This window comes from Blennius ocellaris (genome assembly GCF_963422515.1).
Source record: "Blennius ocellaris genome assembly, chromosome: 1".
Lineage (NCBI taxonomy): Eukaryota > Metazoa > Chordata > Actinopteri > Blenniiformes > Blenniidae > Blennius > Blennius ocellaris.
In genome coordinates this window covers 15029438-15056233 of record NC_137650.1, presented here as the reverse complement: position 1 = coordinate 15056233, position 26796 = coordinate 15029438, and the positions used below count along the sequence as shown (strand labels likewise).

The following is a 26796-nucleotide window of genomic DNA, read 5'->3' as shown; positions in this document are numbered from 1 at the left end:
GAAGCCGCAGACTCTACCCACCTGCTCACCATCTTCCCACAATGCACCCTGCTTTCGTCTCTTCCCCACACAAGCATTACATGCCCGCACATACAGACATACCGCACGATCGCATGTAAATGCAAATTTATCAGAACGTGGCTGCTTTCCATTTACATGGAAATGGCAGAAATGCTGAAAACAATGACGTTTTCATTGAGGCCCATAAGTAGCTGCTTTTTTTTTTATGTGATAAAACCAGCTATGGATGCTCCCAGGGAACAGTGTGCTGGAAATATTTTTTTTAAGATGAATATTTTTATTGGGAGCTAAGGCAGAGCAATAACAGCAACACCATTTTACATTGACTATATAAGGAAAACAATAGAAATGCTTTGCAGTTGAACAAATTAGGAAAAAACAAATAGTGTGAAAACAGTCTACCACGTTTGGTCATTTTTAAGACTTTGTTTTATCAACCACAAGAACATCTTTGGGTGAAATGCTCAACATGAAACATGCATATAAAACACTAATAGTGGAAAAAAAAAAATCTAAAATAATCATAATTAATATGTAGGCTGTAAATATTGAAACTCCTTCACACTGTCCTTCCTCAACATTTTGGTCGGTGTCGAACTGTTTTCAAAAAGTTGTGTATTGTGACTCCGAGCACAGCTGTTGGGTAAACGGACCAAAATGCATTGCATTCCATTTGACATTTAACAAAATGATCCCATGTTGACCTCGTGTCTGCAGCTCCAGTATTCAGTTACTAGTGCAGTGGTTTCAGGATCGGTTCAGGTTATATGCTGATACAGACATTTTAAAACCGTTTTTTCTTTCTAATTTCCAGAGTTTTTATTTGATGTTCTCTAAAACTACACATTATAAAATGTAGTCTATCCACAGTCTCATCATTTTTTTGTGATTGAAGACACCATTAACACAACAACGCATTCAACGTGTTTTGCGTTTCATTTACACAACGGAGCTTGGGGCCACTGAAAAAGCAATTTTTTTGAAAACTCTCCGACTCTCGCTCCTACTGTGCATCATGACCATAGTAAATAGTTGTTCTGTGCATGAACAATAACAACGGAGTTATAACCTCCAGAGTGCCATGATTTCCAGTCCATATTCTCTTGGGACTTGGTGGTTTTAAAGTTGATGGTCACTGTAACAATCCAACTTGGTCGTCTGTCCATATGGATTTCCTTGTACTCCCATTGTTAATGTTTACAGCGTATTGTTTTCTGCATGCATGCATGCGTGTGTGGTTTCATTACAAAAACAACAGTGCCAACTTGTGGTCTGGCGTGCTGACAACATAGTGTTTGGTGTTTCTGACATTTCTGCTGTTTCTGCGTTTCTGCAGAAGCCCTTTTTGCCTCATCTCCTGCTTTTACAATTTTTTTAAAGTCAATTCACCAAGTATGTCATACATCACCTGAGTTTCTACAAACATTGGTGAGAAAACAAAAAGCTTTGGGTTAAGTAACATTCAGGAGAGGCTCAACTCATTGTTGCCTCACTTAGCACATTACTTTATTTTCAATAATAAAAAATAAAACAAAATTGGCAACCTTAATGCTGAAAATATTCCAAAGGGCAGAATTCAGATTGGAAATTAGATTAGTAGTATGTATTGGCATACACATCTCAAGTGTAATTTCATTAATTTTTTCAGTTTTTTTGATCTGCCTCCTTGCTTGTCAGAAGTATTGACGTTACATGAACTCATCATTCCCAACAAAGCTCACGTCATTGTTTATTCCTCCTGCATCCAGCACATCAACCGTGAGGGCAAAACATCCACTTGCAGCCTGAAATGCCCCACCCACTGACAGACCTCATCGTAACCAGATAATCAGGGTTATTTATCCCACATTTCATCGATCGCAGGCGGACTGATACACTGGTAGAGCAGCTTTCTTCTCTCTTAGCAGGGCCGTCACTTCAGCCTGTTTAGACGAAAGCCGTTCTGACCCCATCGTTTCCTTTGTAACTTTTTCAGCTGTTCTCCATTTATATTGATAACATCTGCACTCTGAAGCCACTGCTAATTAGTAAAGCAGATACAGCTTCATTCAAAATTGGCGATGACCATTCTCGCTGATGCCATCGATGCGCCGTTCCCCTTGAAGGCCATTTTTTGGACGAAGCAGCCGGATTTTCAATAAGTACAACTGAAGAATTAGTTCAAATTTCCACTGGCCTCAAACGCTGCCTTTTGCACAGCAGATCGACATGTGACGTGTGGAGGCATTTCCTCACTCTTTTATCACGTAATTTTGCGATCCACAGAGCCATGAGGTAATGGAAGTCTAATGTAGACAGAGACGGCGCTGCGTTGTCAGGCACTGTGGCAGCTCCTGGCCATGCCTGGCTCTGCACGGCTCTGCCCTAACATAATACTCTCAATCTGCTAATCTTCCTGCACAATGAGAACACTCCTGCTCTTTGTGCAAGCAGGCCCAAAGTGTGTGACCCACTTTGAGCTTCGCTGTAATCACAGCCCCCATAAAACAGCCTGCTTCAAAAACCTCGATCCCCCCCAGCGTTCTGTTCCTCTCACATCAAGGTGACCAAATATTCCAAACATTTAGCATTTGATTTGATTCTAGGTGGACTCAAAAGGGTTTTGTAGTTGGTCTGCAGTTGTAGTAATACATGCACATTCATTGTATTTCAATCATTTTAACTAAAACCTGTTATTGTAACATGAAAACACTGGTTTAACAAGTGGTCAGTTTGAAGAAATGGTCATAGTATGAAGAGAATTAGTTTCCCCTGTATCCATGGGAATGGACATAGTTTTCAAACTGTTATGGCGCAAACGTGAAATCCTTACTGAAATGAAAATGCAAAAACGACGCCTTGCCACTTGAAAGGTTGACTCACAAAGATGGCCTTCAGGCTCCCACAAACAATGCGATTTTAGATTGGTGGCATCTGGGGAAGCCATTTTTGCATCCCCACTTTGTACTCGTATTTTTCGTTTGCATTCTAGTGTCATACATCACGTCATACTGCATTACTATTGGTTTGTTTAATCTGACGTAATCGCAGCTGTCGTTGTGACTCCCCAAATATCAAATGCAGTCCGATAGCGGTCTTGGTCTTACAAATGATGTCTCAGCGGTCCTAGAATTGTTCACAAAGCCACAACGGATTTGAACCGTGACCGCAGATTTTTACAAACGATTCTCAGACGAGCTGATTTTTCGTCTCAGACCACCAACAACTGTGCAGTTTGTGGGAAGCGTTAGAGAATGATAGTAAGAGAGAAGCTGAATATTGTATTATGCCTTCCTATTTTGTGGGTAGAACCAACTTCTTGGTTGAAGGATAAATAATGTCAAGTGAGAGCCTCGAGCTTCTGTCTACATGTGTGAAGAACTCAACATCTGTGTGAAGCCAAACCGGCATCAATTCAGCAGAGTAGCAAAAACAACTAAGCATCTCCTCACAATTAAATGAGTCTCATAGAGCCCATTCAGACCTGCATTGACGTGCATTTTGTGCAAGTCCTAAAGGCAAGTGTGAACAGTTTCACAAACCACTTCCCGAGGTGACCTGGGACCATTTGACCACATAGGCTTTGTAATTTACACAGAATGTGGGTTGAATGCATTCTCAATCCAGTAACTCAATCCAATCTGTTTAGCTCAAAACGCACGATGATGACAAGTGTAAACAGTGTACGTCATGGCTCACCACATGTGGTGGGGTCACCAGAAACACACATTAAGGTCTGAATGGGCCCATATGGTTGAGGTCGAGTTATTCAGAATACAACTGATTGGGGGCAGGAGAATACAGTTCTCTGTGCAGAGGAGGAGTGTTTAGAGAACAAAGAGAGTGAGAAAAACAAAAGAAACTTGGCGTTTACTGACCGGGTCGTGGGCGTAATTTAGGTGCTATCAGGTTGCAGTCAAAGGAAGCGTGTGGAAGAGAGCAACAAGGATTTATGTAATAGCTTGTTTCTCTCAGTGAAAGTTCAGTTCAACTGGCAAATAGGAACAAATATATTTGTGGAGTCACGACTGTACCAACAAATTGTGGTGTTGTGCTGGTGTTCTCAGTGACATAGTTATAATGCCTCATTGAGACTTTTGAGGTATAGTAACGATACATCATGGGAAATGTATTGAATTGTTTGTGCGTTTTGGGACAATTATACATGGAAAGACTCTGTATTGACATAGATAAGAAAAATGTATTTGAGCGGACATTCATTCTTTAGGCAACTCAACTATATTATTGTATCTTTTCCTGACACTTACCAACCGTAGGTATTGGTCTTCCTCTTTGAAAACTAGCCATATTACTCCTTATCACTAAATAAAGGAGTCCTCACCCATAAAGCCCATGTGTCCTTGTTAAAACATGTATACTGGTGTTGAACATCAGTTGAAACTTGCCCGAAAATGTGGACTTTGAAAGCTGCCAAGTTTTTTTGTATTGTGGCTTAACTTTGATAGCCAATTAGGCCTGCATCAACAGATAATGTGGACAGTGCATTGATGAAATGACAATAAATCATTGTGTATTGTACAGTCCTAATGCTAATTCTCATACTTGTGGTCACTCATTGAGTTAATAATTCGGTTACCTATTTCGTATTTGTCAACTGAACTGCACAATATCTATCAAATTTATCATCGCAATATTAACATATGCAAAATGCATATTGCGAACAATAGACTGCATTGTGATGGGGTTTTGGCATTCACTACATTCTTGCTCTGCAAATTAAAGATTAGAAAAATTTGGCTGTAAGTCCATTAAGCACAATTACTTAAAACAGTAGGATGAACTGACAGAGGTTTTTATTGACCTGAAAGGATTTGCCTCCGATATTGTTGACGATAACATTAACAATGTATACAAGAAGGCAAAATATTCTAAAGACGTCTCAAAGACGATGATAAAAATGACTAATTATTGCCAAAGTAAAGGAAGAATTTATAGCAGAGCTGTTGTATAGAATCATAATAGAAAGTCTCCTTCTGAAGAGGCTGGTGAGTGTGTGGGCAGTATGTTAATTTTTCAATTCAAAGAAAGTAACCAAACAATTCTCGAAGAAATACTCTCTCTCTCTCATTATTGTAGCATTTAGCAAATATAAATAATTTGGGGAATCCTATCTGACCCAAGACTGGAGAAGTTTAATCTCCCTTAACTTCAGACAGTGAGAAAATAAAGGTTGTGTTTTTATACAGTGTACCGGAACTTGTGGTTTGAACTGTTTATAACACATGATTCACAATGTGGAACATTAAAGGCTTGTATTAAAGGGTTTGTGCCAAAGCTGATTGTTTGATTTTGATAGATTATATACAGTATTAATGAAGTGTGACTATGTTTGTGACTTTGAAGACTTTTTTAAACTAACTAGCTTTTTGTGTGTGTGTGTGTGTGTGTGTGTGTGTGTGTGTGTGTGTGTGTGTGTGTGTGTGTGTGTGTGTGTGTGTGTGTGTGTGTGTGTGTGTGTGTGTGTGTGTGTGTGTGTGTGTGTGTGTGTGTGTGTGTGTGTGTGTGTGTGTGTGTGTGTGTGTGTGTGTGTGTGTGTGTGCAAGGTTTTCAGTGTGTGTGGGGGTCTGTGGATGTGGGATAGTGTGACATGAAGGTCAGTGGGGTCATTTTGCGGTGAACAAGTGTTTGCATGTTTTATGTGTAATGGTGAGTGTATGTGTGTGAGAGGGGGCAAACAAAGCGTCTCTTCCAGGCTGACTCAGGTCTGTGTTGTCAGCACTGGGAGTTTTGACTGCCTGGGATTCAATGGCTCAGCGAAAGGCCCTTCATGTTGTAACGGCTAATTAGCGCAAAATAAATGGCCGGCTGAAGTTGCTTGTGGGTCGCACAGCGCTGTGTGTCCACAGGGCTGATGTGGCTTTGTGGCTCTTTTGAGGCTGTCTGGCCCAATGTGCCGCCAGCTATGTGAGCCATCACATCACTGTTTGATCAGATAGCTCACCCCCAACATCAGGTCCAAGCCGAGCACTGATAAGCACTGCACTGTGGATCGCTGCTTTTTGTCTGGGGGCTTTAGCCTCAGAAGTGCTGGCTTCAACGGATCTTTGATGCTGCAGAAAATCTCAGCCACACCTCTGACCTCACTGCGTAGTATCCACAATCAGCTTTGTTTGATTCACATGGGCTTTATAGGGCGTATGGTAAGGCTTCGCTCACACTGAGCTTCCCGTTTCATTTAAAGGGAATCCCACCGGCCAATGAGAAGGCAAAGAAAGCTGCTTTCTCAGCACTGCAGGCAGATGTTACCCTGTTTATTTTGAGCATTATACATCAGTCCATTAGATTGTTGCTATAATATGATCGTAAGCTGTTCATACTTTTCATCCTGAATGTTTACTTGGTGTACTGCAATATCCAGCCACCCATCTATCTTCTTTAGCACTTAGTCCAACTTAAAGTGGCAGAGGACCGAAGCTGTTTTCATCAAATAATACACCTTGTTCAAACCTTCATCGCTTCAAGTTCCTGAACTCCTGAGCTGGACTGCATTTGCAGCAAAAAGTATTGTGTGTGGGGGTCTTTGTTGAACTGCTGCTCAAACTTTCAAACTCAATGCCATAATGTCATTGTGTTACAGGTATTGCTTATCTGGGAGGGGTCTGCAGCGCCAAAAGGAAGTGTGTCCTCGCTGAGGACAATGGACTAAACTTGGCCTTCACCATCGCACATGAACTGGGACACAAGTAAGTTGACTGAAAAACTGAAAAAGCTATATTTAATATTATGTTCTCGATGTTGTTGGGAAAATGCTCAGTGTTCCTCAAAGTTCAGACAGAGTTTATTTATGTGCAGAAGGTGTTGGGTCTTATGTAATTAACTTACCAAAAACCCAAAAACCTAGCATTCTGCAGCCCATTCACATACTCGAACTGTGTACATTACTTTATTATACTTTATTACATTAAAGTAATTAGCAGAGACTACAGGGAGCACCATGCATATTCCACTCCTTTTGTCCAAATACTCCATCATCATCATCATCATCAAACCATCAAACAGTCCATAACTCTGTCTTCAAATGTAGGTTTACTACTCAACCATGTAAAAAGATCAAGATAGACAGTATAGAGTTTATCCCCTCAGTATAGAGTTTAAAGCTCAAGGCTTCTTTGTGGTGGACAGAAGTGAATAAGTAAAGGAAATCCTTTATGGAAACTATATATGCTGTATCCTTTATGCCAGTGTTGATTGCCATCGACCAGTAGGTTACATACATTTCTTTGAAAAAGTTTGTCGATGACCTGATTAAGGTGCAAAGTTTAAGATCTCCCATTTTGTCAATGCAGAGTTGAATTAATGACTACATTTGTTGTGCTGCACGATTGTTATAGGAGTGGCTGTTTGGCTGAGGGGGTGACGTTAACAGTAACTAGATGTGATGTAACTTCTCAGGTTTTGACAAACTTTCTGATCTCTGATTGAGTAAAATGTCACAGTGAAGCCAAACACTGTTGGACACACTCACTCTCACCAGCATTAAAAAAAATAAATAAATAAAACTGAAGCAGTTGTTTGTTTCCATAGTGTGATCTAAATTCTAGAAAGTGTTTTTCTTAGATGGAAACTTCCATTTTGACAGTGTGAACATGGGACAGCTACTATTTTATATTTTTCTTCATTTTAAAAATGATAAATGTGTTCTAAAGCTGGACATGTGCAGTGTCTATGGTCCACACTGATAGTCTCACAGAGGTAACACCACATTCATCTGGATATCCTGCCAAAGTCTATAAGGCTTTGTAGCAGCTTTCTGGTTCCAAAGGACTTATCACTGTTTTTATCAAGCTGCTCCGTTCCAGCATTGGGGAGCGTAAATGGTAACAACCTGGCACAGGCCGGGGATCCCGCTGCTAACCTACATGCACGCACGTTACGGAGGGATCACACCTTCCCATCATGCACACAAATTACCAGGAATCATTTTCTTGCCTCGAGTGCCTATTAAAGCACGAAGGTATGTGTATAAACGCTGATCTCTGAGGCTCAGTTCATAGGTACTGTATACAGCTCAGTTTAGCTCAGAGGCTGTAACAGTGTGGAAGTTTGGAATGAAACCAAATGACAAATTTAAAGCAGCAGATTTCACACAGATGATAAATGAATGGAGGCACCCATGCAGACAAATGGGACGACTAAAACACAGTAAAGCTTATGAAATGCCCCAGAGAACAGGAGGATTTTCCACTCACTTGAACACCGTAGTACATCCGATACACTGCGAAAAACATTGCTGCTCTACCTTTTTTCCAACTTTAATATGTTAGCAGCACCATTTAAACCAGGAGTTGATTGGAAGTGTTTCTATTTTCTCCACCGGTGCATTGAAATACATCAAAATTTGTCATTTCTTCCTCCTCATCACTCTGTCTTCTGTAGTAATGGCACAGAAGTGGAGTGGTGGGGGGGGCGTTCTGCCTCGGTGCCGACATCCAGAGTAGTAACTGAGGTGAAACGGAGGCAAAACAGAGCCTGTGTAAATGTGTGAGCCAACACGGTGGGACTACGTACACAACACATCGAGGCTGCACCAGAAACTGGCTCACCCCGTAGAATCACACATCGGGGTCCTGTATCATGCCTCGGCTCGGTTCTGTCCATATTCAGATTGTTAAAGGTTAAAGAGAAAGATCAAGTCGTCAAAAAGAAAAAGGAGAGAGTTGCATAGAATATGATTTTATCAAAGCAGTGGACAAGATTTGATTTGAAGAATTTACATGGTCTGACTTTGTCTCCATGTAGACTGAGGACAATGCAGGTTTTTTTTTTTAACTTTGGGAAGAGTTATGTGACCTAGATGTGTTTGATAGTCAAAAAATCCCAAGAAAAATGAAATGCAAGCACATTTTTTTTCTGTGCTGTAGCATGTATAAATCCACTGCAGATGAAATTGGGCTCGATGTGGCTCCTGAACTAAAATCTGTTTGACACACCTGATTCAAAGAGAAAAGTTGGTGTGAGCAAACTACACTCCAAACAAACTGTAATCTGCAACAACCGCTGTAAAAGAACCATTACTTTCCCTCCTGGGCTAACTTGCATATTACATTTCACGGTTTGATCACATCTCCTATTTTACGAGCTTATTTGTACTTTGTACATCTTACCTTGTCTAAAACTATATTACTTGTCTAAAAAAGGCAAATCAGTTTCTGTCTGTAATGAAGAGACACAATAAGTCAAGATCTGATCAAATAACTCATCCATTCATCTCCTATATCCCATGAACTAGCGGGATATAGGATATTTCATTAAATATACAGACATACACAACAGATGAAGAGCCACCACTTAACTGACAAAGCATGTGATTGTGAAAGAAAACCAAAGTACCTGTAGCACACCCTCACAAACACAGGCAGAACATGTATACTCAAGTCTGGCCCATAATCACCCAGCCTGGGCTTTTTCGCTGTTGGTAGGAAAATGCTAACCACTTCCTACCTCACCATTTAATTTTGTTTTCATATCATTCTAATATTTCCACTCTGTGAACACCGATTGTCTTTACTTGCACAGTTGTGTACCACAGATGTGCTCCTTCTCCTGGGGGAGGGAACCGCACCACCCTCTGCAGTGGAAAAGGACAAGTATCAATCCTGAAATGCAATTATATCGCACTCGAAGTTCGACTGGAGACAAACAGCCTGCACTTGTAATTCATTCGTTTCTGAGCCTGTGCCTGGATTTCAGGCGAGGTTGTTGTTTTTAATTTACAAATGTAGGTCACGGCTTTGGATGGAAACACAGACACACACACACACACACACACACACACACACACACACACACACACACACACACACACACACACACACACACACACACACACACACACACACACACACACACACACACACACACACACACACACACACACACACACACACACACACACACACACACACACACACACACACACGGAAACTGTGCCCAAGTGAAATCCTCCCCGTTTCAGTACACACTCCTTCCTCTGTCGCTCTCCATTTGTATCTGTCAGACAGACAACAGTTGTGCGTGCACAGATGAACTGCAAGTGAGAGATCCTGTCGGAGCTCCCCTCGGGCTCCGGCTCGCCTCCATCAATATGTTGCAGGTGTGTCTATGTAGGATGTGCCGTTGGTTGAAGGGCTTTCACTGGGCTGGTTTTCCATTCTGTTGTGTGTGCACAAATTGTGTCTGGATCGCTCCACAGAAAGCTTCAACCACTCCAAATACCCTTAATCTAGTCAATGATTATCCTTGAAACAGTTCAGTTCACATAGATTAATATTTTTCTCTAACGTAAGGTTATATATCACAACAGTGTGGCAGGATTATACACGGTAAAGGAGTAAAATGTATTTACCTCTATTGAATTAACTTTAAACACTTGTACCATTGAGAAGATTGGCTCTATTTTTTGGGTAAAATTTCATGGACTCGAGCAAACATTTAAAATAAATATCCAACAGTACAGCGTTTTGTGTAACGGAAAGGAAACTAAATGATTTTTACCAGAAGTTCTCAAATGGTGGGGCGGGACCCTGCCGGAGGACTTCTGGAGTGATGCAGAAACAAGACAAATCTGAAGAACCTTTCAAATCATGGTTTAAAAAAATGTGCAGGGTGAAAAGTACAACTTATTTGTGGGGTGTAAAGTGGTTGAAGCCCTGACTCACAGCTCATTCTGTCATACTTTGATCCCCTGTTTATGCAACGTTTTCTAAAAACTGAACATTTTTGTGTCACTTTGGAGGTTTGAGACACTGAAAACTAAACTTTATAGAAACACCGTCACGGTGCATGCACATCACAGCTGTCGTAAACAGTTCTTCGGCACATGCTCGGTAGATGGAGAATAGCAAAGTTTTCTCCAGAGTGTCATGACTCCCAGTCCATATTCTCCTGGGACATGGGAGTTTTATAGTTGACAATCATTGTAACAACAGTCCAACAAACTAAACAGCACGAGTGGCCCAACATGAAAACTACCCTGCTTTCAACATTTCTGCCATTTCCGTGGGAAGTGTAAACGTATTTTCAGGACCTGAGAAACATTTCCTCAATGAAAAGTGATCTGTAAAAGTCTCGCTTCGGCTTGAAGGTATCGATATTTTATTCTGTGGCTGTTTTTCAGACTAGCAGAGCCTGTCAGAGCATTAGCACACCCACCGAGGCAATAAATCCATTTAAATGAATTTTTTTTGTCAGTGAAAGACCATATCGACACATCTAGTGTTACAATATTTAATAGAATTAACTTTATTACATCCTTATTATTAATACACTGAAAGACATTGTATAAAAAAACAACTTGAAAATCTCAGCCATTTTTGCCACATGTGGGTATGATAATGGTTTGATTGAAGTATTCAGCTGTTGTTCTCAAACAGTGTAGACATTTTGTTATAATCTTCATTTTCATTGTTTGTCACAGATGTTTGAGCCAGATTTTTAAGATGAGGTGCCAATGATCAAAACTTCCTGTGACAGGTGGAATTCGCTGCATTCAAACCGCGAAGCTTCAGGCTCAGCTCGACTTTTACCCACTGAAGTGTTTTCTGTCATCATGCCAAGATCTAAAGAGCTCTCCAAGGCATTTGGGGGAAGAAAAAAAAAAAGATTATGCATACCAACATGTGTGTAACATGTGTACTAAAGAGATCTTCAAAGTTTTCTAACATAATTTTACTACAAGAGCAATATTAAGATGATTCATTACAAGTGTTGTTTTGTTCAAGTTCTACCACTTCAGGATTATGGAATTAAATTTGTGCCACAACCATGAACAAGGATTGTGAAAGTTTGAGCCCAGATAAAACACTTGAGCACTTAATCTGAGCAAACTAAAATCTTTTAACCTCAAAAGATGTATTTCCATGTTTGCAACTATCTACACGCGCACAATCACAGTGTTGTATCTGCTCTCCCACAGATCTCCAGTCAAAGCACTCACGACATCTACACTTTTGCAGAAGCTTAGTCTTACTTCCCCAAGAAGAAAGCGAGGGATTTTTGATTCGCTAGATGTTTCTTGCTAAACATGAAAAATCCAAACAATGACAACCCAAACACTCTGCCAGTGTCAGTTTTATTTATTTATTTTTAATTAGCTGTGCTTTTGATTCAAGTAACAACGTTTTCCACAAAATCTGCAGGTAGGACCTCAGTAGAACACAGTGGCATCACTAGATTAAATGCCTTTAATAAACAGGTTTTAAGCAAACCACTCAATGTCCAATCTGGTGGTCAAGGCCTGGACCTTTGGACGTACTTGTTGATACGAGCACTACAGTATTCCAGTGAATGCAAACTGTCCCACTATACAGCTCAAACAGTTTGAGACAAGTGATCGGAGAGGGCCTTTTGTCTTATTAGGAACCAAGAGGAATAAGTGGGAGAATGCCTTAACTGCTGGTCTACAGTTACAAAGAAATTAAAGCAATGGGGTTGCCTTTGTTGTCTAAAGGAGAGTTGGATTACAATGAGCCATAAAACATTGGCTTGGCCTTTTAGAGAAATGTCTTCAAAGCTTCAGCAACAGTGGACATTTCATGGAGAATAAAAACTTTAAAGACTCCTGTGCCACTTGCACAGGGTGAGGTCAAAAGGGTTTTGCTGACATGGAGCTTGTCGACATAGCCATGAGTTCTGTCAAAAATCAAAGAAAAAGCCAAAGATGGTGTGAAGTCATCTGTCCAAATGTCAAAGTTGTGCTTGGGATAATGATCCTAAGCACACGAGCAAATCCACTAAGGAATGGCTCAAAAAGAAGAAATGGAGCGTTATGAAATGGCCTTGGCAAGAAAAACAAGGCCAGATCTCAATCCCATTGAAATGTCGTAGTTGGGATTTCAAACCACCATGACATGAAAGAAAATGCTGGAATATCGTCCAGATGCAGGAATCCTGCACAGACGAGTGGTCAAAAGTTTGACGGAATGAGAACAAATGACAGTTATTTCTGATAAAGAAGGAAATACTTGTCTATTATGCTCTGCTTCAACTCATCACTTCATTGAATTTATGGTGAAAGTGGTAATTTTCCTTAAGGTCTTGTTCAAAGACATTTCCTGTATATGCAGGCACAGCATCAAAGGAGATCAAGTGTTTGCTTGTTCAAATATGCCATAAAAGCAAGAGATGGAAGAGTACTTATTCATTCATATGTTTCGGCTTGTAGCCATTCAAACGTAGATTAGTCTTGAAGACAGACAGGATGCATTGACAAACTGAGTGGGCTGTACTGACGTCTTGAAACTGTTGATACCGAATTATGGAAATTCAAAAAAAAGCCTGAAGCAAACTGAAATCCGGTCACAATTTAGACGTTTTAGTCAAGATGTTCTCTTCAGGGAAAGTCTGATTAAGTGTCATTTTCAAAGCCAAACCTTTACGCACTCCTCCAGAAAACAAATTCACCAACCGTCAATGGTCCTTTGACTTGATTGCAAGGAAGTGCAGCTGATTTTACCATTTGACTGTTTTGGCTTTAGTTTGATAGCAACAGGGTATAAGATAAGATAAGATAATCCTTTATTGATTTCACAGACAGAGACATTTAGTGTTACAGCAGTAAGGGAGGATAGTAGAACAAAATCACACAAGATAAAAATTGTAAAAAAAAAAAGAAAGTAGCATCAATAGATAGTTAAAGAGAGCCAGTAGCTTACAGATGTCAGTCTGTATAGACTATATGAGCACTATCATACACACAGTGCATACAAAGATGGACATGTTTTTGCACAGTTGGTCCCATAAATGATTATTGCACAGAGGTAGGAATGAATTGTCTGGTTTGTGGGCGTGTTTGTGATCTACTGTGAGCAGACTTAGGCCCTGTTGATACGACGACATTTCACGTGACAACATATAACCTGTTAAAGAAAGGGAGTGTGTTTACACTGCAACAGCGGATACAAGGACAACGATGTAGTTAGTATGCTGGCCACAGGAGGGCGCTGTTGCTTGATCTTATAATGAAACCACACAGACGTGTGCAGAGAGGAATACGCTATAAACATGATGAAAATGGAGAGCACCCGACATCCGCATGGACTGATGACGCATCAGATGCAATCAGTAGTGAGTCTCAACTAAAAAACTACTGATATGGACGATAAAACTAGAATACTGACCGCGAGTCAAACCACTGGCGGAGCCGCCATGTTTGTTACAGGCTCTGTAGCCTCCGACAATCTCTGCACGAGGGTTTAGTGGCCGTGAAAGAAAATTTGCTCTTTGGGAGCCGGATGAAAAACTTCACGTGTTAACGGACCCCCAAAATTAAAGAAAGTTTTGTGGATACACTCGTATTCGTTGTCATGTAAACAAGGCCTTGGTTAAACAGTCTGACTGCAGCAGGAAGGAAGGACCTGCAGTATTTCTCCAGTCCATTGATGAGGTCACCAGGGGGCGCAGATGGTGAAGGACCAACCTCTCCAGGGTCTTCATCAGGTGCGATGTCAGAGCCACCGGCCTGTGGTGGTTGAAATCCTTGGGGCGGGATAGCTTAGGCACCAGTACCACAGAGGATGTCTTCCAGAGCCGTGGTACTCTCCCCAGTTCAAGGCTCAAGTTGAACATGCTCCCCATTACCCCACAGAGCTGGTCTGCACAGGTTTTGAGGAGCCGGGAACTGATGCCGTCCAGATTAACTAAATTTCTGTATCTCGCTTTCATGGCAGCGTCACTGATGTCTAAACTCAGTTCTCAGTGTTTTGTTGTGGCTGCTACTTTAAAGAAATTTGTTAAAAATAAAATCTAAGGTTTTCTTTGAAATTGTCACCATTTGCTTGATGGTTTGACTGGATTGGAGCCTCTTGCAGGTTTTGGCTCACATGTTGCTTGTTTGTCACGCTTGATTTAAGCAGTTTCTATTACTTCTTTCTTAAAAGCAAAGTACACATTAACCTAAAAGACTGTTGTTTCCAGCAGAGGAGCATTGCAGAGGAAGCTGGTGAAACAGAGACCTCTCATTTCCTTTGATAACTCGGTGTGAATGTGTTGTTGTCCTCAGCATGGGGATGAGCCACGATGACGACCACGCCACCTGTACCGGCCACTCCCACATCATGTCCGGCGAGTGGGTGAAGGGAAGAAACCCCAGTGACCTGTCCTGGTCCTCCTGCAGCCGTGACGACCTGGAGAACTTTCTCAGGTGAGACACTTTATTATACTTGGGAGTCAGATCATTCTTTCCTCCTGTGATCCGAGTAAAAATATTCTGTTGTCACTTTTTAAAAGTTGCCAAGTACTTGTATCTGTCACTCGTGCTGATTTGGGCGCCGTTGATCTGCAGCAGTTTTGATGGTGTTTATTTGGACAAGGTCATCATGTAAATGTAAATGAGTCATTTATTAATATACATTAGGAGTCTAATTCATTGTTTTGATTAGTCCAGAGTAGAATTGAAGGACAATTAAGTGACTAATTCCTTTCTTCCTTTCAATTATTGCTATTTAATTGTTTATTTAAGAAACATTAGTTAGAAACAAAGCAAATTCTGTACTTAACCAAGTCTGAGACCCCTTTTACAATGTTTTTAAGGGTAAAACGAGAAACTTTAGTTGTTTTTAATGTGTCCATTTACATGAAAACAGTGCACGGCGCCACTGAAAATCCAATTCTTTGAACCAACTCCATCTCCATGTAGATGGAGGAAATCGCCATCTTTATAGCGTGTTGTTTTCTGCACATATGTGTGTGTGGTGTCATTACAAAAGAACCAACCGTGCCAACCAGTAGCCCAATGTACTAACTACGTAGTTTTTAGTGGTTTTGCTGTTTCTGTGTAAACTGATATAATTTCCAAAACGTCGCTGTGTAAACCCAAAACCTTTCTGGAACAAAAATGGAAAAACGATGCATTTCACTTGAAACCTTTTCTTGTAAATGGGGCCTCGGCCAAAATCTGTGTGGTATTATACCGGTCAATAAGGAAAGAAATATTAATGAACTCTTTAGGTTGTTTCAATTCAACTTGAATTCTTGACATCAGTAAAAGTAAAGTTTTTATACATTGAAGCGCATTAATGTTTCAGAACGGATTCAAATTCTTCCTGAATTGCTTGAAGTCAGCATTAAACTGAAGCTTTTAATACAACTGGTGGTGCTTTGAAAACATGCTTTTCAAAAGTTTAGAGTTTGCTTTATTTGTGACTGAACACCAGTTAAATATATTCAGCTCCTCAAACCACAGGTTGAATTGCAGTTTAATTTGCGGTCAGTTTCCTTCATGAAGTCACACATGCCCTCTCAGTGATGGCAAAGAACACACAGACATCATCTGTGCAATAAGTCTTGTGCTCACGCTGTATATTGTTTGATGTCAGCACCAATGTTCATTTACATCTCTTCTCAAAATACCATAACTAAATGTTCAACGATTCCCACTGTGGATGCCAAATCTCTGCTGGATTCAGATTTAACAATAAAAAAAAAAAAAAAAAACTCTTGGCCTGAAAAGACTGACACTGGTCAGCACATGAACAATGGAGCCTTTTCTCTTAACTTTCAAACAGATCCAAAGCCAGCGCCTGCCTGCTGCACACAGACCCCCGGAGCCGGTACCAGGTCCGGCTGCCTCCAAAGCTGCCGGGCATGCACTACAGCGTGGACGAACAGTGCCAGATTCTCTTTGGGACCAATGCCACTTTCTGCAATGACATGGAGGTAAAACATAGCCCACTGTTCCTACCGTCTGCAGGGTTCATATTATTCACTATCCCCACTGTACACAATAACTGTGATGGAAACATCTCACTAACTCCAGCTTCTGACTGTAGCTTTACCTCAAACTGTTGTACACATGCAACCACATTTCTGCAGTCTATCATTAGAACTCATGTCAAATGACAGAAGGAAATGGGTCATGTGTGCTTTATAGGCTTGTTGACAGTGTTAAGTAGTTCCTGCTCACTTTGTAATTGCACCCAGTCATGGATTTAACACACACATTGCTTACAAGTGGTGTTTAGTTTGAGGCGGAGGTAGCAGAGGGAACACAAGCTCCTCCAGCCTGAGGTAATACAGTAGCCACTCCACAACATCCAGTCAGGGGGTTACAGTCGACCTTTGTGGAAACTTGTTCCTCAAGGATTGTAGTGTAATTAATGCCTAATTATGCATACTGACTATAACAACATTGATTTACATTGCTTCCTGCAGAATGTCTAGTTGTGACACAACCATTGCCATAAAGTTCATTGTGTTAATGCCACATTCTCTCATTTTGCATTTGCAATTTTGCAGTTTTGTTCCTTAGATAGTATCAAGTTTTGAGCTTCACTGCTTAGATTTGAACTTTGTTATTCCCTATCAGAATTAGTCGACTGTACTTGTACCGGACTTGTCTGCTAATGACAGTCATCACTCATCCCAACCCGAGTAAACGTGTCCAAATGTTCTCAGATAAGGGACAAAATCGGAAATGCTATGATTGAGACTCTGTCAGGGGCTGTCAAACACAAGGCCAGTGGGACAAAACCGGCCTGCAAGAGGCTCCAATACGACCAAAACACCAAGCAAATGATTAAGAATTCTGAAACCATCGATCTTTTTATTTTAAGCACATTTCTTAAGAGGACACAACTCAACACTGAGACCTGAGCTGAAATATCAATGATGCTACCATAAAAGATTGCAAACTCGCATTGATCTCAAAGCCATGCTGTCAGTATTGATTAGTAAAAACACCCATAATGCAACAGCTATAGGAAAAGTTGTTTGGACATTTCACTGTATTTTGCACCAGAAGGTTTCATTAAAATTGGTTTTATGCTGAGGTTGTAGTCATTTTCTGTAGAGATTGTTTGATTTTGTCAAAATATAAACTTTTTCGTCTCTTATACTTTAAAGCTGATCCTTTAAAGTTCTAATTTAAAGGTTATTAAGGTACTATTTTACCGATCCGGCACACTCAAGATGAACCTGTGCTGTATATAGTCCCTGAACTACAATGTGTTTGACACCTGTACTGTAAACAGTAACCAGTCTAAACATGAATCCCCATGGTGATGCATTCATATTTGCATTTTGTGTCTTCCCCAGTTTTTTGGTAGTAAAAATGCTTGAGATTCCAGCAGTGGGACCTGTGTGACTGAAGCCTGATATTAAGTCAGGAGCTGCGGTGTAAATTCCACCTGGTAGAGGCTTAATACATAACCTCACCAGCACATGGAGCTTCAAGCCTATCATTTGATTGGAGAGTAATGTTTAGAATTAACTGTCCATCGTGGTTGCTGCCCAGCAGGTGTATATCTTCAGTCTGAGCCTCGGGGTTTTTAACCTATTCACAACCTGACATGAATTCTGAGTTGGTGCTTGGGGATTAATTTATTTGAACTGGAGTCGATGCAATTATTTGATGAACGTATCGTAGTGTTGGTTGCACAGATGTTTCACATTAACAGGCCTGGCTGGCTGCCTTCACTCTGCTCAGAGGCACACAATCTGCAATATGCAGTGTCAGGTGAACTTATTTGTTACAAATATACAATTGAGTCACATTGTAAGGATTTGATGGTATGTGCTTGATGTGATGCAGATATGTGAGAATTAAAATGTCATCTGCCTGACATTTGGATTTTTCAGCACCTCATGTGTGCGGGCCTGTGGTGTTTAGTAGAGGGAGACACATCCTGCAAGACCAAACTGGATCCTCCACTGGACGGGACGGAGTGTGGTGCAGACAAGGTACTACACACATTTTTAACGCTCACATCTGATGAGACGTCTGGATCTGTATCACCTTGATTGTCTGTGTGTGTGTGTGTGTGTGTGTGTGTATGTGTCAGTGGTGCAGGGCGGGCGAGTGTGTCAGTAAGACTCCCATCCCTCAGCACGTGGACGGGGACTGGAGCCCGTGGAGTCAGTGGAGCATGTGCAGCCGGACCTGCGGTACTGGAGTCCAGTTCAGACAGAGGAAATGTGACAACCCTCCGTATGTCACCTGGCTGCCTGCATCTGTCCGTGTGTGTGTGTGTGTGTGTGCGCGCGTGTACTTTAAAAGTTGTGCATGTGCTCTGTGTGTCAAATGAAACAATCTCATTTCTATATACCGTTAACAAGAAACATTAAACAAGAGACTTAAAGTTTCATTCCCACATTCAGGATTGACACACAAACCAGGCATTGAATATTCACAGTATTGTAGAAACAAAATTTGACTCTTTGAGTAATGACTCTGCAACTGCTGACGTCTCACCATTGAAATGAGATTCTATCCAGTTGCAGAGCTACTTTGGACATTCGTATGGACAAACGAGCAAAAAGTTGTGTTTATGGCCCTGAGCACCATTGTCGTGGAAACAAACACCTTAAACATTCCGAAAGTTTTCCGTTTTCACTTGAATACGTTGTCGTGTAAATAGGACCTAACCCGACATCCTCCATGAAAACAACTAATGGTTGTACGCTTGAAATCTTGATAAGTCCAGGATTTGATGACAAACTTCATGAATAGAGGTCATTTATTACAGATGCTGCTCTATGGTTGCTAAGGGAGATATAATATTACAAAAAATATGAACTATTTTGTTAAAAGAAATAGCTTCAACCAGGAGTCTCAGATTTCTTTTTACAGCAGGGACAGATCTTTTTCTTTACTTCTAAACTTAGCTGTTTGTGAAGCATAAATTGTAAAATAATCACCAAATTGTAAAAAAAAAAAAGGGGGGGGGTGAAGTCGTGGCCTGCAAGTAGACGCGCCGTTGTTATAGTTTTATAACAAAAGACCACAACAGACCCGTTGCTTTTCAAACAATGTCACTGTAAACATTTGTTGTTTCTGATTTCACCAGCAAAACATTTTTCCAACATTCTTAAAGTCTAACATCTTTCTATGTGTGCGTGCATGTGCGCGACTGTGTGTGTGCGCGACTGTGTGTGTGCGCGACTGTGTGTGATTGCGACTGTGTGTGTGTGCGACTGTGTGTGTGTAGGCCGGGTCCGGGAGGCCGGCACTGCCCCAAGGCCAGTGTGGAGCACAAAGCCTGTGAAGGTCTTCCATGTCCCAAAGGAGGGCCCAGCTTCCGAGACCTGCAGTGTCTTTCCTACGACCGCTACGCTGCCAAGAAGAAGGGCAACATACTGACTGCCATTATTAATGACGGTGAGAGACAAACGCATACCAGACAAAAACATTTTTCTTGTTTTTCTACAAGTTGAAGGAGGAATCGGTACAAACAATCAGGAGAGGTATTTCAGTTAACAGGGCCTTTGACTGGGTGGTTGAGTATATTAAGCCACGGTCCCACTTTTTTGTGCCAGACAGGGACGGCTTTTCACGTGGTCCCACCGAAACAATTGTGGGTGGTACGGTTAAAACCACAACTACCGGCTACAATTTTCCGTCACCCCTCCATTGAGGTACCTAGCACCGTGGAACGGGTCTGTGAGGTGGAGAGAACGCAGCCATCTGCTGATTGGTAGTGATGATCGTCACTCTCGACTTGCTGGCAATATATTTCATCGGCCATAAAACCTCTGTTGTTTACATACGCCACTTTGCGCTCACTGGTTGTTTTGTTAACTGGGTTTATTGAAACGTCGGCGCACGACGCAACACCGTGGTCTTTTAAGGAGGTGCAGAGGCTCCCCTGATTGACAGGAGGAGGAGATTCAGCAGGGGCTGGACGCTGCTGTTCACAATGAAAAAGGTTGTGCTGTGTCGCAGAGAACGACTCGGACCGTCGCTGAGTGGCGGAGTTCTTCGCCCAACGCTTCCCCACGTCGTTCACAACCCCGCCTATATTTTAACTGTACTTTCTGTGGTGGGACTGTGCGACAAAGTTGGGCCTGTGTGCGCTTTGTCGGACCATACCCTCCTGCTCCGCACCGCTCCGGCACATACTGCACGGTGGAACCGCGGCTTTAGTGATGCACTGCTGCATCGCAGCTAAAGGCCAGTTTGAGGTTTTTCTAGCGATTTTTAAAGGTGAAAACAGACACATAGCTCACAGGTCCATCCATCCATTAGTCACTTAATTCATCCATTCATCCATCCATAATTCACTTAATCATTCATCCATCTATAATTCACTTAATCATTCATCCATCCATAAGAAACTAAAAGGCTCATGTCTTCAGATTGTGAATAATGAGTTGGAGAGCTCAGATAAGATAAAAAAAGGATTCCATGCAGTGGTATAAAATAATGCAAACTCCCCTCATAACTCCCTCCTCATCCCCAGAGCTGAACCCAGACTCTCAGTGAAGTGAGAGGGCGAACCACTGATCCACCGTGCTGCCACATTGTTTCTTAGAATATTTCATAAAACATGACTCTGAACTGCTGAAGTTTGAGCCTGAAGCTGATGGCTGTTCCTGTTTTATTGTAGTGCATGAAGGATTTACTGACGTAATCTCCGACAAACCCGAGGGCAGAGTGGTGTTAAACTGTTATTAAAGCAGCGGACGATTAAACTGAGCAAGAGGTTTATACTTGTGCAAAACACTGATAACGGCAGAGCTTTGATATCAATAGGAATGTGTATGTTTCCACACAAAAAAAAACGAACTTATTTTACAGTATCTATAATTGTGCACTGTACTCTTCTCCCAATTACAGGATTTATTTGAAAGTTGTACAAGTTCACATGCTCAAAAGTTGCCTCACAAACTTTTCGCTAATGGTGCACTTAAGAGAAATGTGAAGGGAAAATGAGGACCCAGAGGAGCACAATCTTCATATACACGAAAAAAAGAGTAGAAGGTGTGATTATCCTTTGCCAGCAATTGTCCTCCATTTATTTTTTTTCCGTAGTTATATTAACACAATGACGTGCTGTCCTATGATAAAAAAGCACAACACGGGGGTAAGAGTATTCCCACCGCACTAATGTTGCATATGAACTGAGCAGTGGGTGTCGACTGTTTGGATAACTGAGAAAACTTACCTTGCCTGTAAATGGGAGGCTGCAGTGAAAACAATGTTGTTTATGAGTGTCCTGCGGGAGAAGCAGCACTTTAAAGCTTTCACTGGGAGCGAGGAGACAACTAATAGTGGAAGTGGCAGCTGTGATGCCTTCGAAGCTGTGAGTCCACAGTTTGTACATGCAGCTACGCGAACACACTTTTAAACAGGAATATTGACAGTAAATTCAAATATGTCTTTGGTTTCAGTACATAGAAAAGATAAAAATAAAATAAAAAATATAAGTATGGAGATCTGCAGTATACATAACAGGGTTTTCAATAAAACATTTTTTACTAAAAGGTCCAATTTTTCTTGAAAAAAGTCAGACATACATTAAAAAATAAAAGGCAACCATAATTTAATTGTAATTAATACCTCACAGACACGTTTGATTCTACATATGATGCTGAATTTCTGATTCATATAGCTTTAAAGATGAAATTATGATGAATACAATTTAGAAACAATCTTAAAAGATTTATTTGTGTAACATACCAAAAATAAATGGATATTTCATTGATTTACTCAAATTGTGGAAGAAAATAACTTTTCAATTGTATTTCAAATTTTATTTGATGGGGCAACCAAATTAAATTTCAACTTGATATTGTGTTAAAATTTGTAAAATAGATGTCATGTGAGAAAAGAAAACTAAAAGTATGATTATCATGAATGCAAAGTATTCAATAATTCCAGTATTTCTTTTTCATAAACATTTGCAGAAAATGGAAGTGAAGCATTATGTTATAGACTCAGGAATAACTGGTATTGATGTGAGCGAGCCCTCATTAAAACAGTCACTTGGCTCTTCCAAAAAGAAATGTTGGAGGAAGTTGTAAAGTTGTCTCAAAAGCTCAAAAGGTCCACGGTTAAACTGTGACCGTGCTCTGTAGAAGTGGACATCAAGCCAAGTTCACTCCAAATGTAAAACCCTGAATGCACCGTGAGGTTAAAAAGTGTAACAACAGCTGAAGTCTTGAAGGATTTATTGTTGAACAGATCATCAAACATCAAACTTTCTCCTAAAAACATCACTGAATATGTTTAGTTTGTCAAAAAAGCACTTTGACACTCCACCACTCTCCTTGAAAACATGTGCTGTGCACTCATAAAACCAATTTCAATTAATGAGGAGGAACAGAACTCTATATGGCCAAATGAACTTGTTGGGGCACGGTGGAGGGACCATCATATGTTCAGGCTGCCATCAGTGTGTCCTCCAGAATGGCTTCAAATGAACTGAATATAAACTTCAATCCAACCAAGATGTGTGTAAATTAATCCAGCGATGTTCAGATATCAGGACACGGTCTAAGCTGGACAAACGGTCAAGAAAGGCTCCTCAGCTTCTTTCAGTTCTGATCAGCAGCCACTCCAACAACTGGGTTCGATTTATTGCTGCCGATGGCAGTTCAACCAGTTGAAAAAGCATTTTTATACACATCTGCCCTTGTGTTTCTGTCCATCCACAAGCGGCAGCATTCCAAACAACACTCCCACAGAGGGCCATGTTTGTTTGTTTCTGATAAACTCCACCGGCCCTCTATAACATTAAGCCTTTATCAGCGGCTCATGTCTCTCTATGGACACGCGTCAAACAACCTTCAGATAGGCACAAATTTAGCATTCAAGTCTAAACACTTTGAAGTGCTCTTACCTTATTTCACACTACCTGAGGGGAATTCATATGTGTATGGAAGCCAACCTGCACGGCTTAGTTTTCATTGATTTCTCACTAACTTTGATGCCTCAAAGTTTCGACACTTCTTTCGCATCCTAAGTTGTGCATATGCTGCATTGCAACGGCTTTTTTGATCTCTCATCTCCATTGACATTGAATGATATGTTATTAAATGCTCTCTGATGCTAAAAGCTCTGCCATCATTGGCCAATGTTTGCTTTAAAGGACTGAGGTAACTAATTATAGGGTGATGACCTTTCTTAAGTGTTCCAATTTCGTTCTGTGATGTTAGAAAGTGATGTATTTTCTTTGGAAATGTGCGTCTGGAGAATGGAGTAATGACGGGAAGAGAACATAGATGAGTAATTGAACACAGGCATTATCAGTGTCCTTTATCTTACTTTGATTTCAAATTTTTTTCCAAAGTTAGACTGATATGGCTCCATGTAGACGCTCTTTTACTCTGTCCCACAATCACAGCAGCCTGCTGGGTCTCCTCTCATCTGGCAGATCTCTGGAAGGGAGCGTTTTCCTCTGTGTTCAATCCTTCAATCGACATTGCTGCTAGACTTGGAACGGAAGCGTTGGCGCTTACAAACACTGGCTTCAGATTCATTCATTCTGAGAGAGTTTTATTTGGGTTCAGACTGCAGAAAAAAACTGAAAATATGATGTTGAACCAATTTTGGATTTTTCACTCATATATTTGACTAACAACATATTTGAATCAGAATTTGTATCCATCCATCCATCCATCCATTAGTCATTTAATCCATCCATCCATCCATCATTAGTCATTTAATCCATCCATCCATTAGTCATTTAATCCATCCCTCATTTAATCCAACCATCTATCCATTAGTTATTTCATCCATCTGTGATTTGATCTACCATTCGTCTGTCCGTCACGCTGTTTCATGGTCTGCAGTAGAATTCACCAAATCTTGGAGTGAGTTTTGACTAATGGAATACAGGAGCTGTAATTCCCCCATGATGACTCATCAGTTTTACCACACTGAAGAAGTACTGTTGCAGTGCTGGTATCAATCACTGGCAAGTGCAGTACTGAGAATGACTTCAGCAATTAATGCAAATGAACCAGTGTTGTACAATCAGAAGTCCATTACTACATCCCGACGTTACTGCAAAGTGAATAAAATACAGTGACAAACCTTCATACAGATGTTTATAATTATCAGACTACAAAGAGTCCTCAAGTAATATGTCAATAAGATCCTTGGCATAATATTGTAAAATCTGTGAACAATGATTATCAATTTTCAGTCATTAAAAAAACTCTTAAAGGTACCCAACGTCCCCAAATGTGGGTGGTTTCATTACAAACAGCACCCACTAGTGGCCCAACACATTAATTACATATATCAGAGTTGCTGCCGTTTCCTTGTAAACTGACAGTGTTTTCAAATCATTGCTGTGTAAGTGCAAATCTTCGGAAACTAAAATGCAAAACTGATACGTTTTCGCTTTGACGAAGTTGTCATGCGAACAGGGGCCCCGATCATCTTGTACAGGTGCACACTATCCAACTAAAGTTCCTTGAAGTATTTTTTGTCTATAAGAAGCCAAATGGATCCCCAAAAGAAAAATCTATCACCCCTACCGCCAAACATGGTGGAGGCACCATCATGCAATTTGTTGCTGCTGATAGATTCATCCGAATTTAATATTTCAAATTTTTATCATGTAATATCTTAGTCAGTGTTGAAAAACAGTTTCTGAGGTGAAGCTTTGGGGTTTTTAAACGGAAGAAAAAGACAAACCTCACATCTTGTGAAATAAATCAGTTCCTCCAACTGAAACCGTTGGAGCTGTGGCATCTCTCTGCAGGAAGAAGTTCTGGAAACTGAGCAGAGCTTGAAGATCTCACAGGAGAAAACATCAACAGACACAAGAAGTTCTAACATTTATGGGGAAAAAAGTTTAGAGCTGGTTTTACTTTCAAATGTTCTAAAAGGAAATAACAATTACTGTGTCCATTTTCTGCTTTATTCTGTCATTATACACTGAAAAGAAAACTTATTTTGTCCCAGTACAACACAACATTTGTGTTCTGATAAATAAAATATTGAGGAATTTACATACATTTAAAGTTTAAGTCATTCCCCCCATAAAATTCTTAAAAAATGAAAGGCACCACTTTACCACTTTTTATGTTCTCGTCTATCAATCCAGTTTAGTATACGTTTTCACTGTTCACTCGACTTCATGGAAATGCTGGTCAGATTAGTTTTTTTGTATTTAGTAATGTGGAGGTTTTTTTCCCCACGGTTTCTTAAAAGTACTTCTCTAAAACAAGGCGGGATCGTCATTCCTAGACCCTAAAATTGTTTCAATGAATAATTGTAAATATAGTTAGGCTTACTAATTGCGTCAACACACACAATAAATGCTGCGGCCATTCGAGGGGTGGACAGCATTTTCAATTTAAATGGCTGCTCTTCGTCAAACCAGCAACTCAGTGGCTCCAATGTTTCATGGGCAACCAAACTCCAATAAGCTATCCAGCTTGTTTATTATCACTCCACTGTTCCAGACATTTTAAGGCACCTTTCTGCTTGTATGTGTTTGTGTTGATTGTGATTTTACCTTTGTCAGTTATATTTCTGTAGAACACAAGAGAGCACATTGTTTCTAACACTCTGTGTATGTGTATGTTTATGTGTATGTGTGCGTGTGCGTGCGTGTGTGTGTGGTGAACAGAGAAGCCGTGTGTGTTGTTCTGCAGCCCTGCTGGTCGAGACGTCCCGGTGCTGATGGCTGACAGAGTGATGGATGGCACTCCCTGTGGACCGTACGAGTCTGACCTGTGTGTTAATGGGAGGTGTCAGGTACACACACACACACACACACACACACACACACACACACACACACACACACACACTTCAGTTTGCTCCTGTCCCGGTTCCTCGGTCCAGAACAGACACAATTATCCATCTGACTGACCTCTGACCCTCAATACTACCTGATTATTAGCAGAGCATAATCAGAGTTGGAAAAACGTGGAGAAAATACAGTCTGCGTTTGGACTGGGAGAATCTCTTGATTGTTGTTTGCCTTGTAGTTGATTCGTTTTTCAGTTTACCTGTGCACATGTGCCATATTTCTAGCAAGTTTCTTGCAGCTAAGATCCAATCACAGTAAAGCATACATGTTCAGTTCAGTTTTTATTTGT

General features: G+C 40.8%; 1 protein-coding gene across 2 annotated transcripts in view; it reads left to right on the top strand.

Annotated features, from left to right (window-relative positions):
* The window catches only part of adamts17 (ADAM metallopeptidase with thrombospondin type 1 motif, 17), a 107464-nt gene that overhangs the window by 46043 nt on the left and 34625 nt on the right, over positions 1-26796 (top strand). For both annotated transcript variants that reach the window (XM_080496351.1, XM_080496350.1), the window contains exons 8-14: positions 6599-6704; positions 15020-15160; positions 16524-16674; positions 18595-18696; positions 18798-18943; positions 19944-20113; positions 26322-26449. In XM_080496351.1, coding sequence (XP_080352477.1) covers positions 6599-6704; positions 15020-15160; positions 16524-16674; positions 18595-18696; positions 18798-18943; positions 19944-20113; positions 26322-26449 — 944 coding nt within the window. The remainder of the gene's footprint in view (positions 1-6598; positions 6705-15019; positions 15161-16523; positions 16675-18594; positions 18697-18797; positions 18944-19943; positions 20114-26321; positions 26450-26796) is intronic.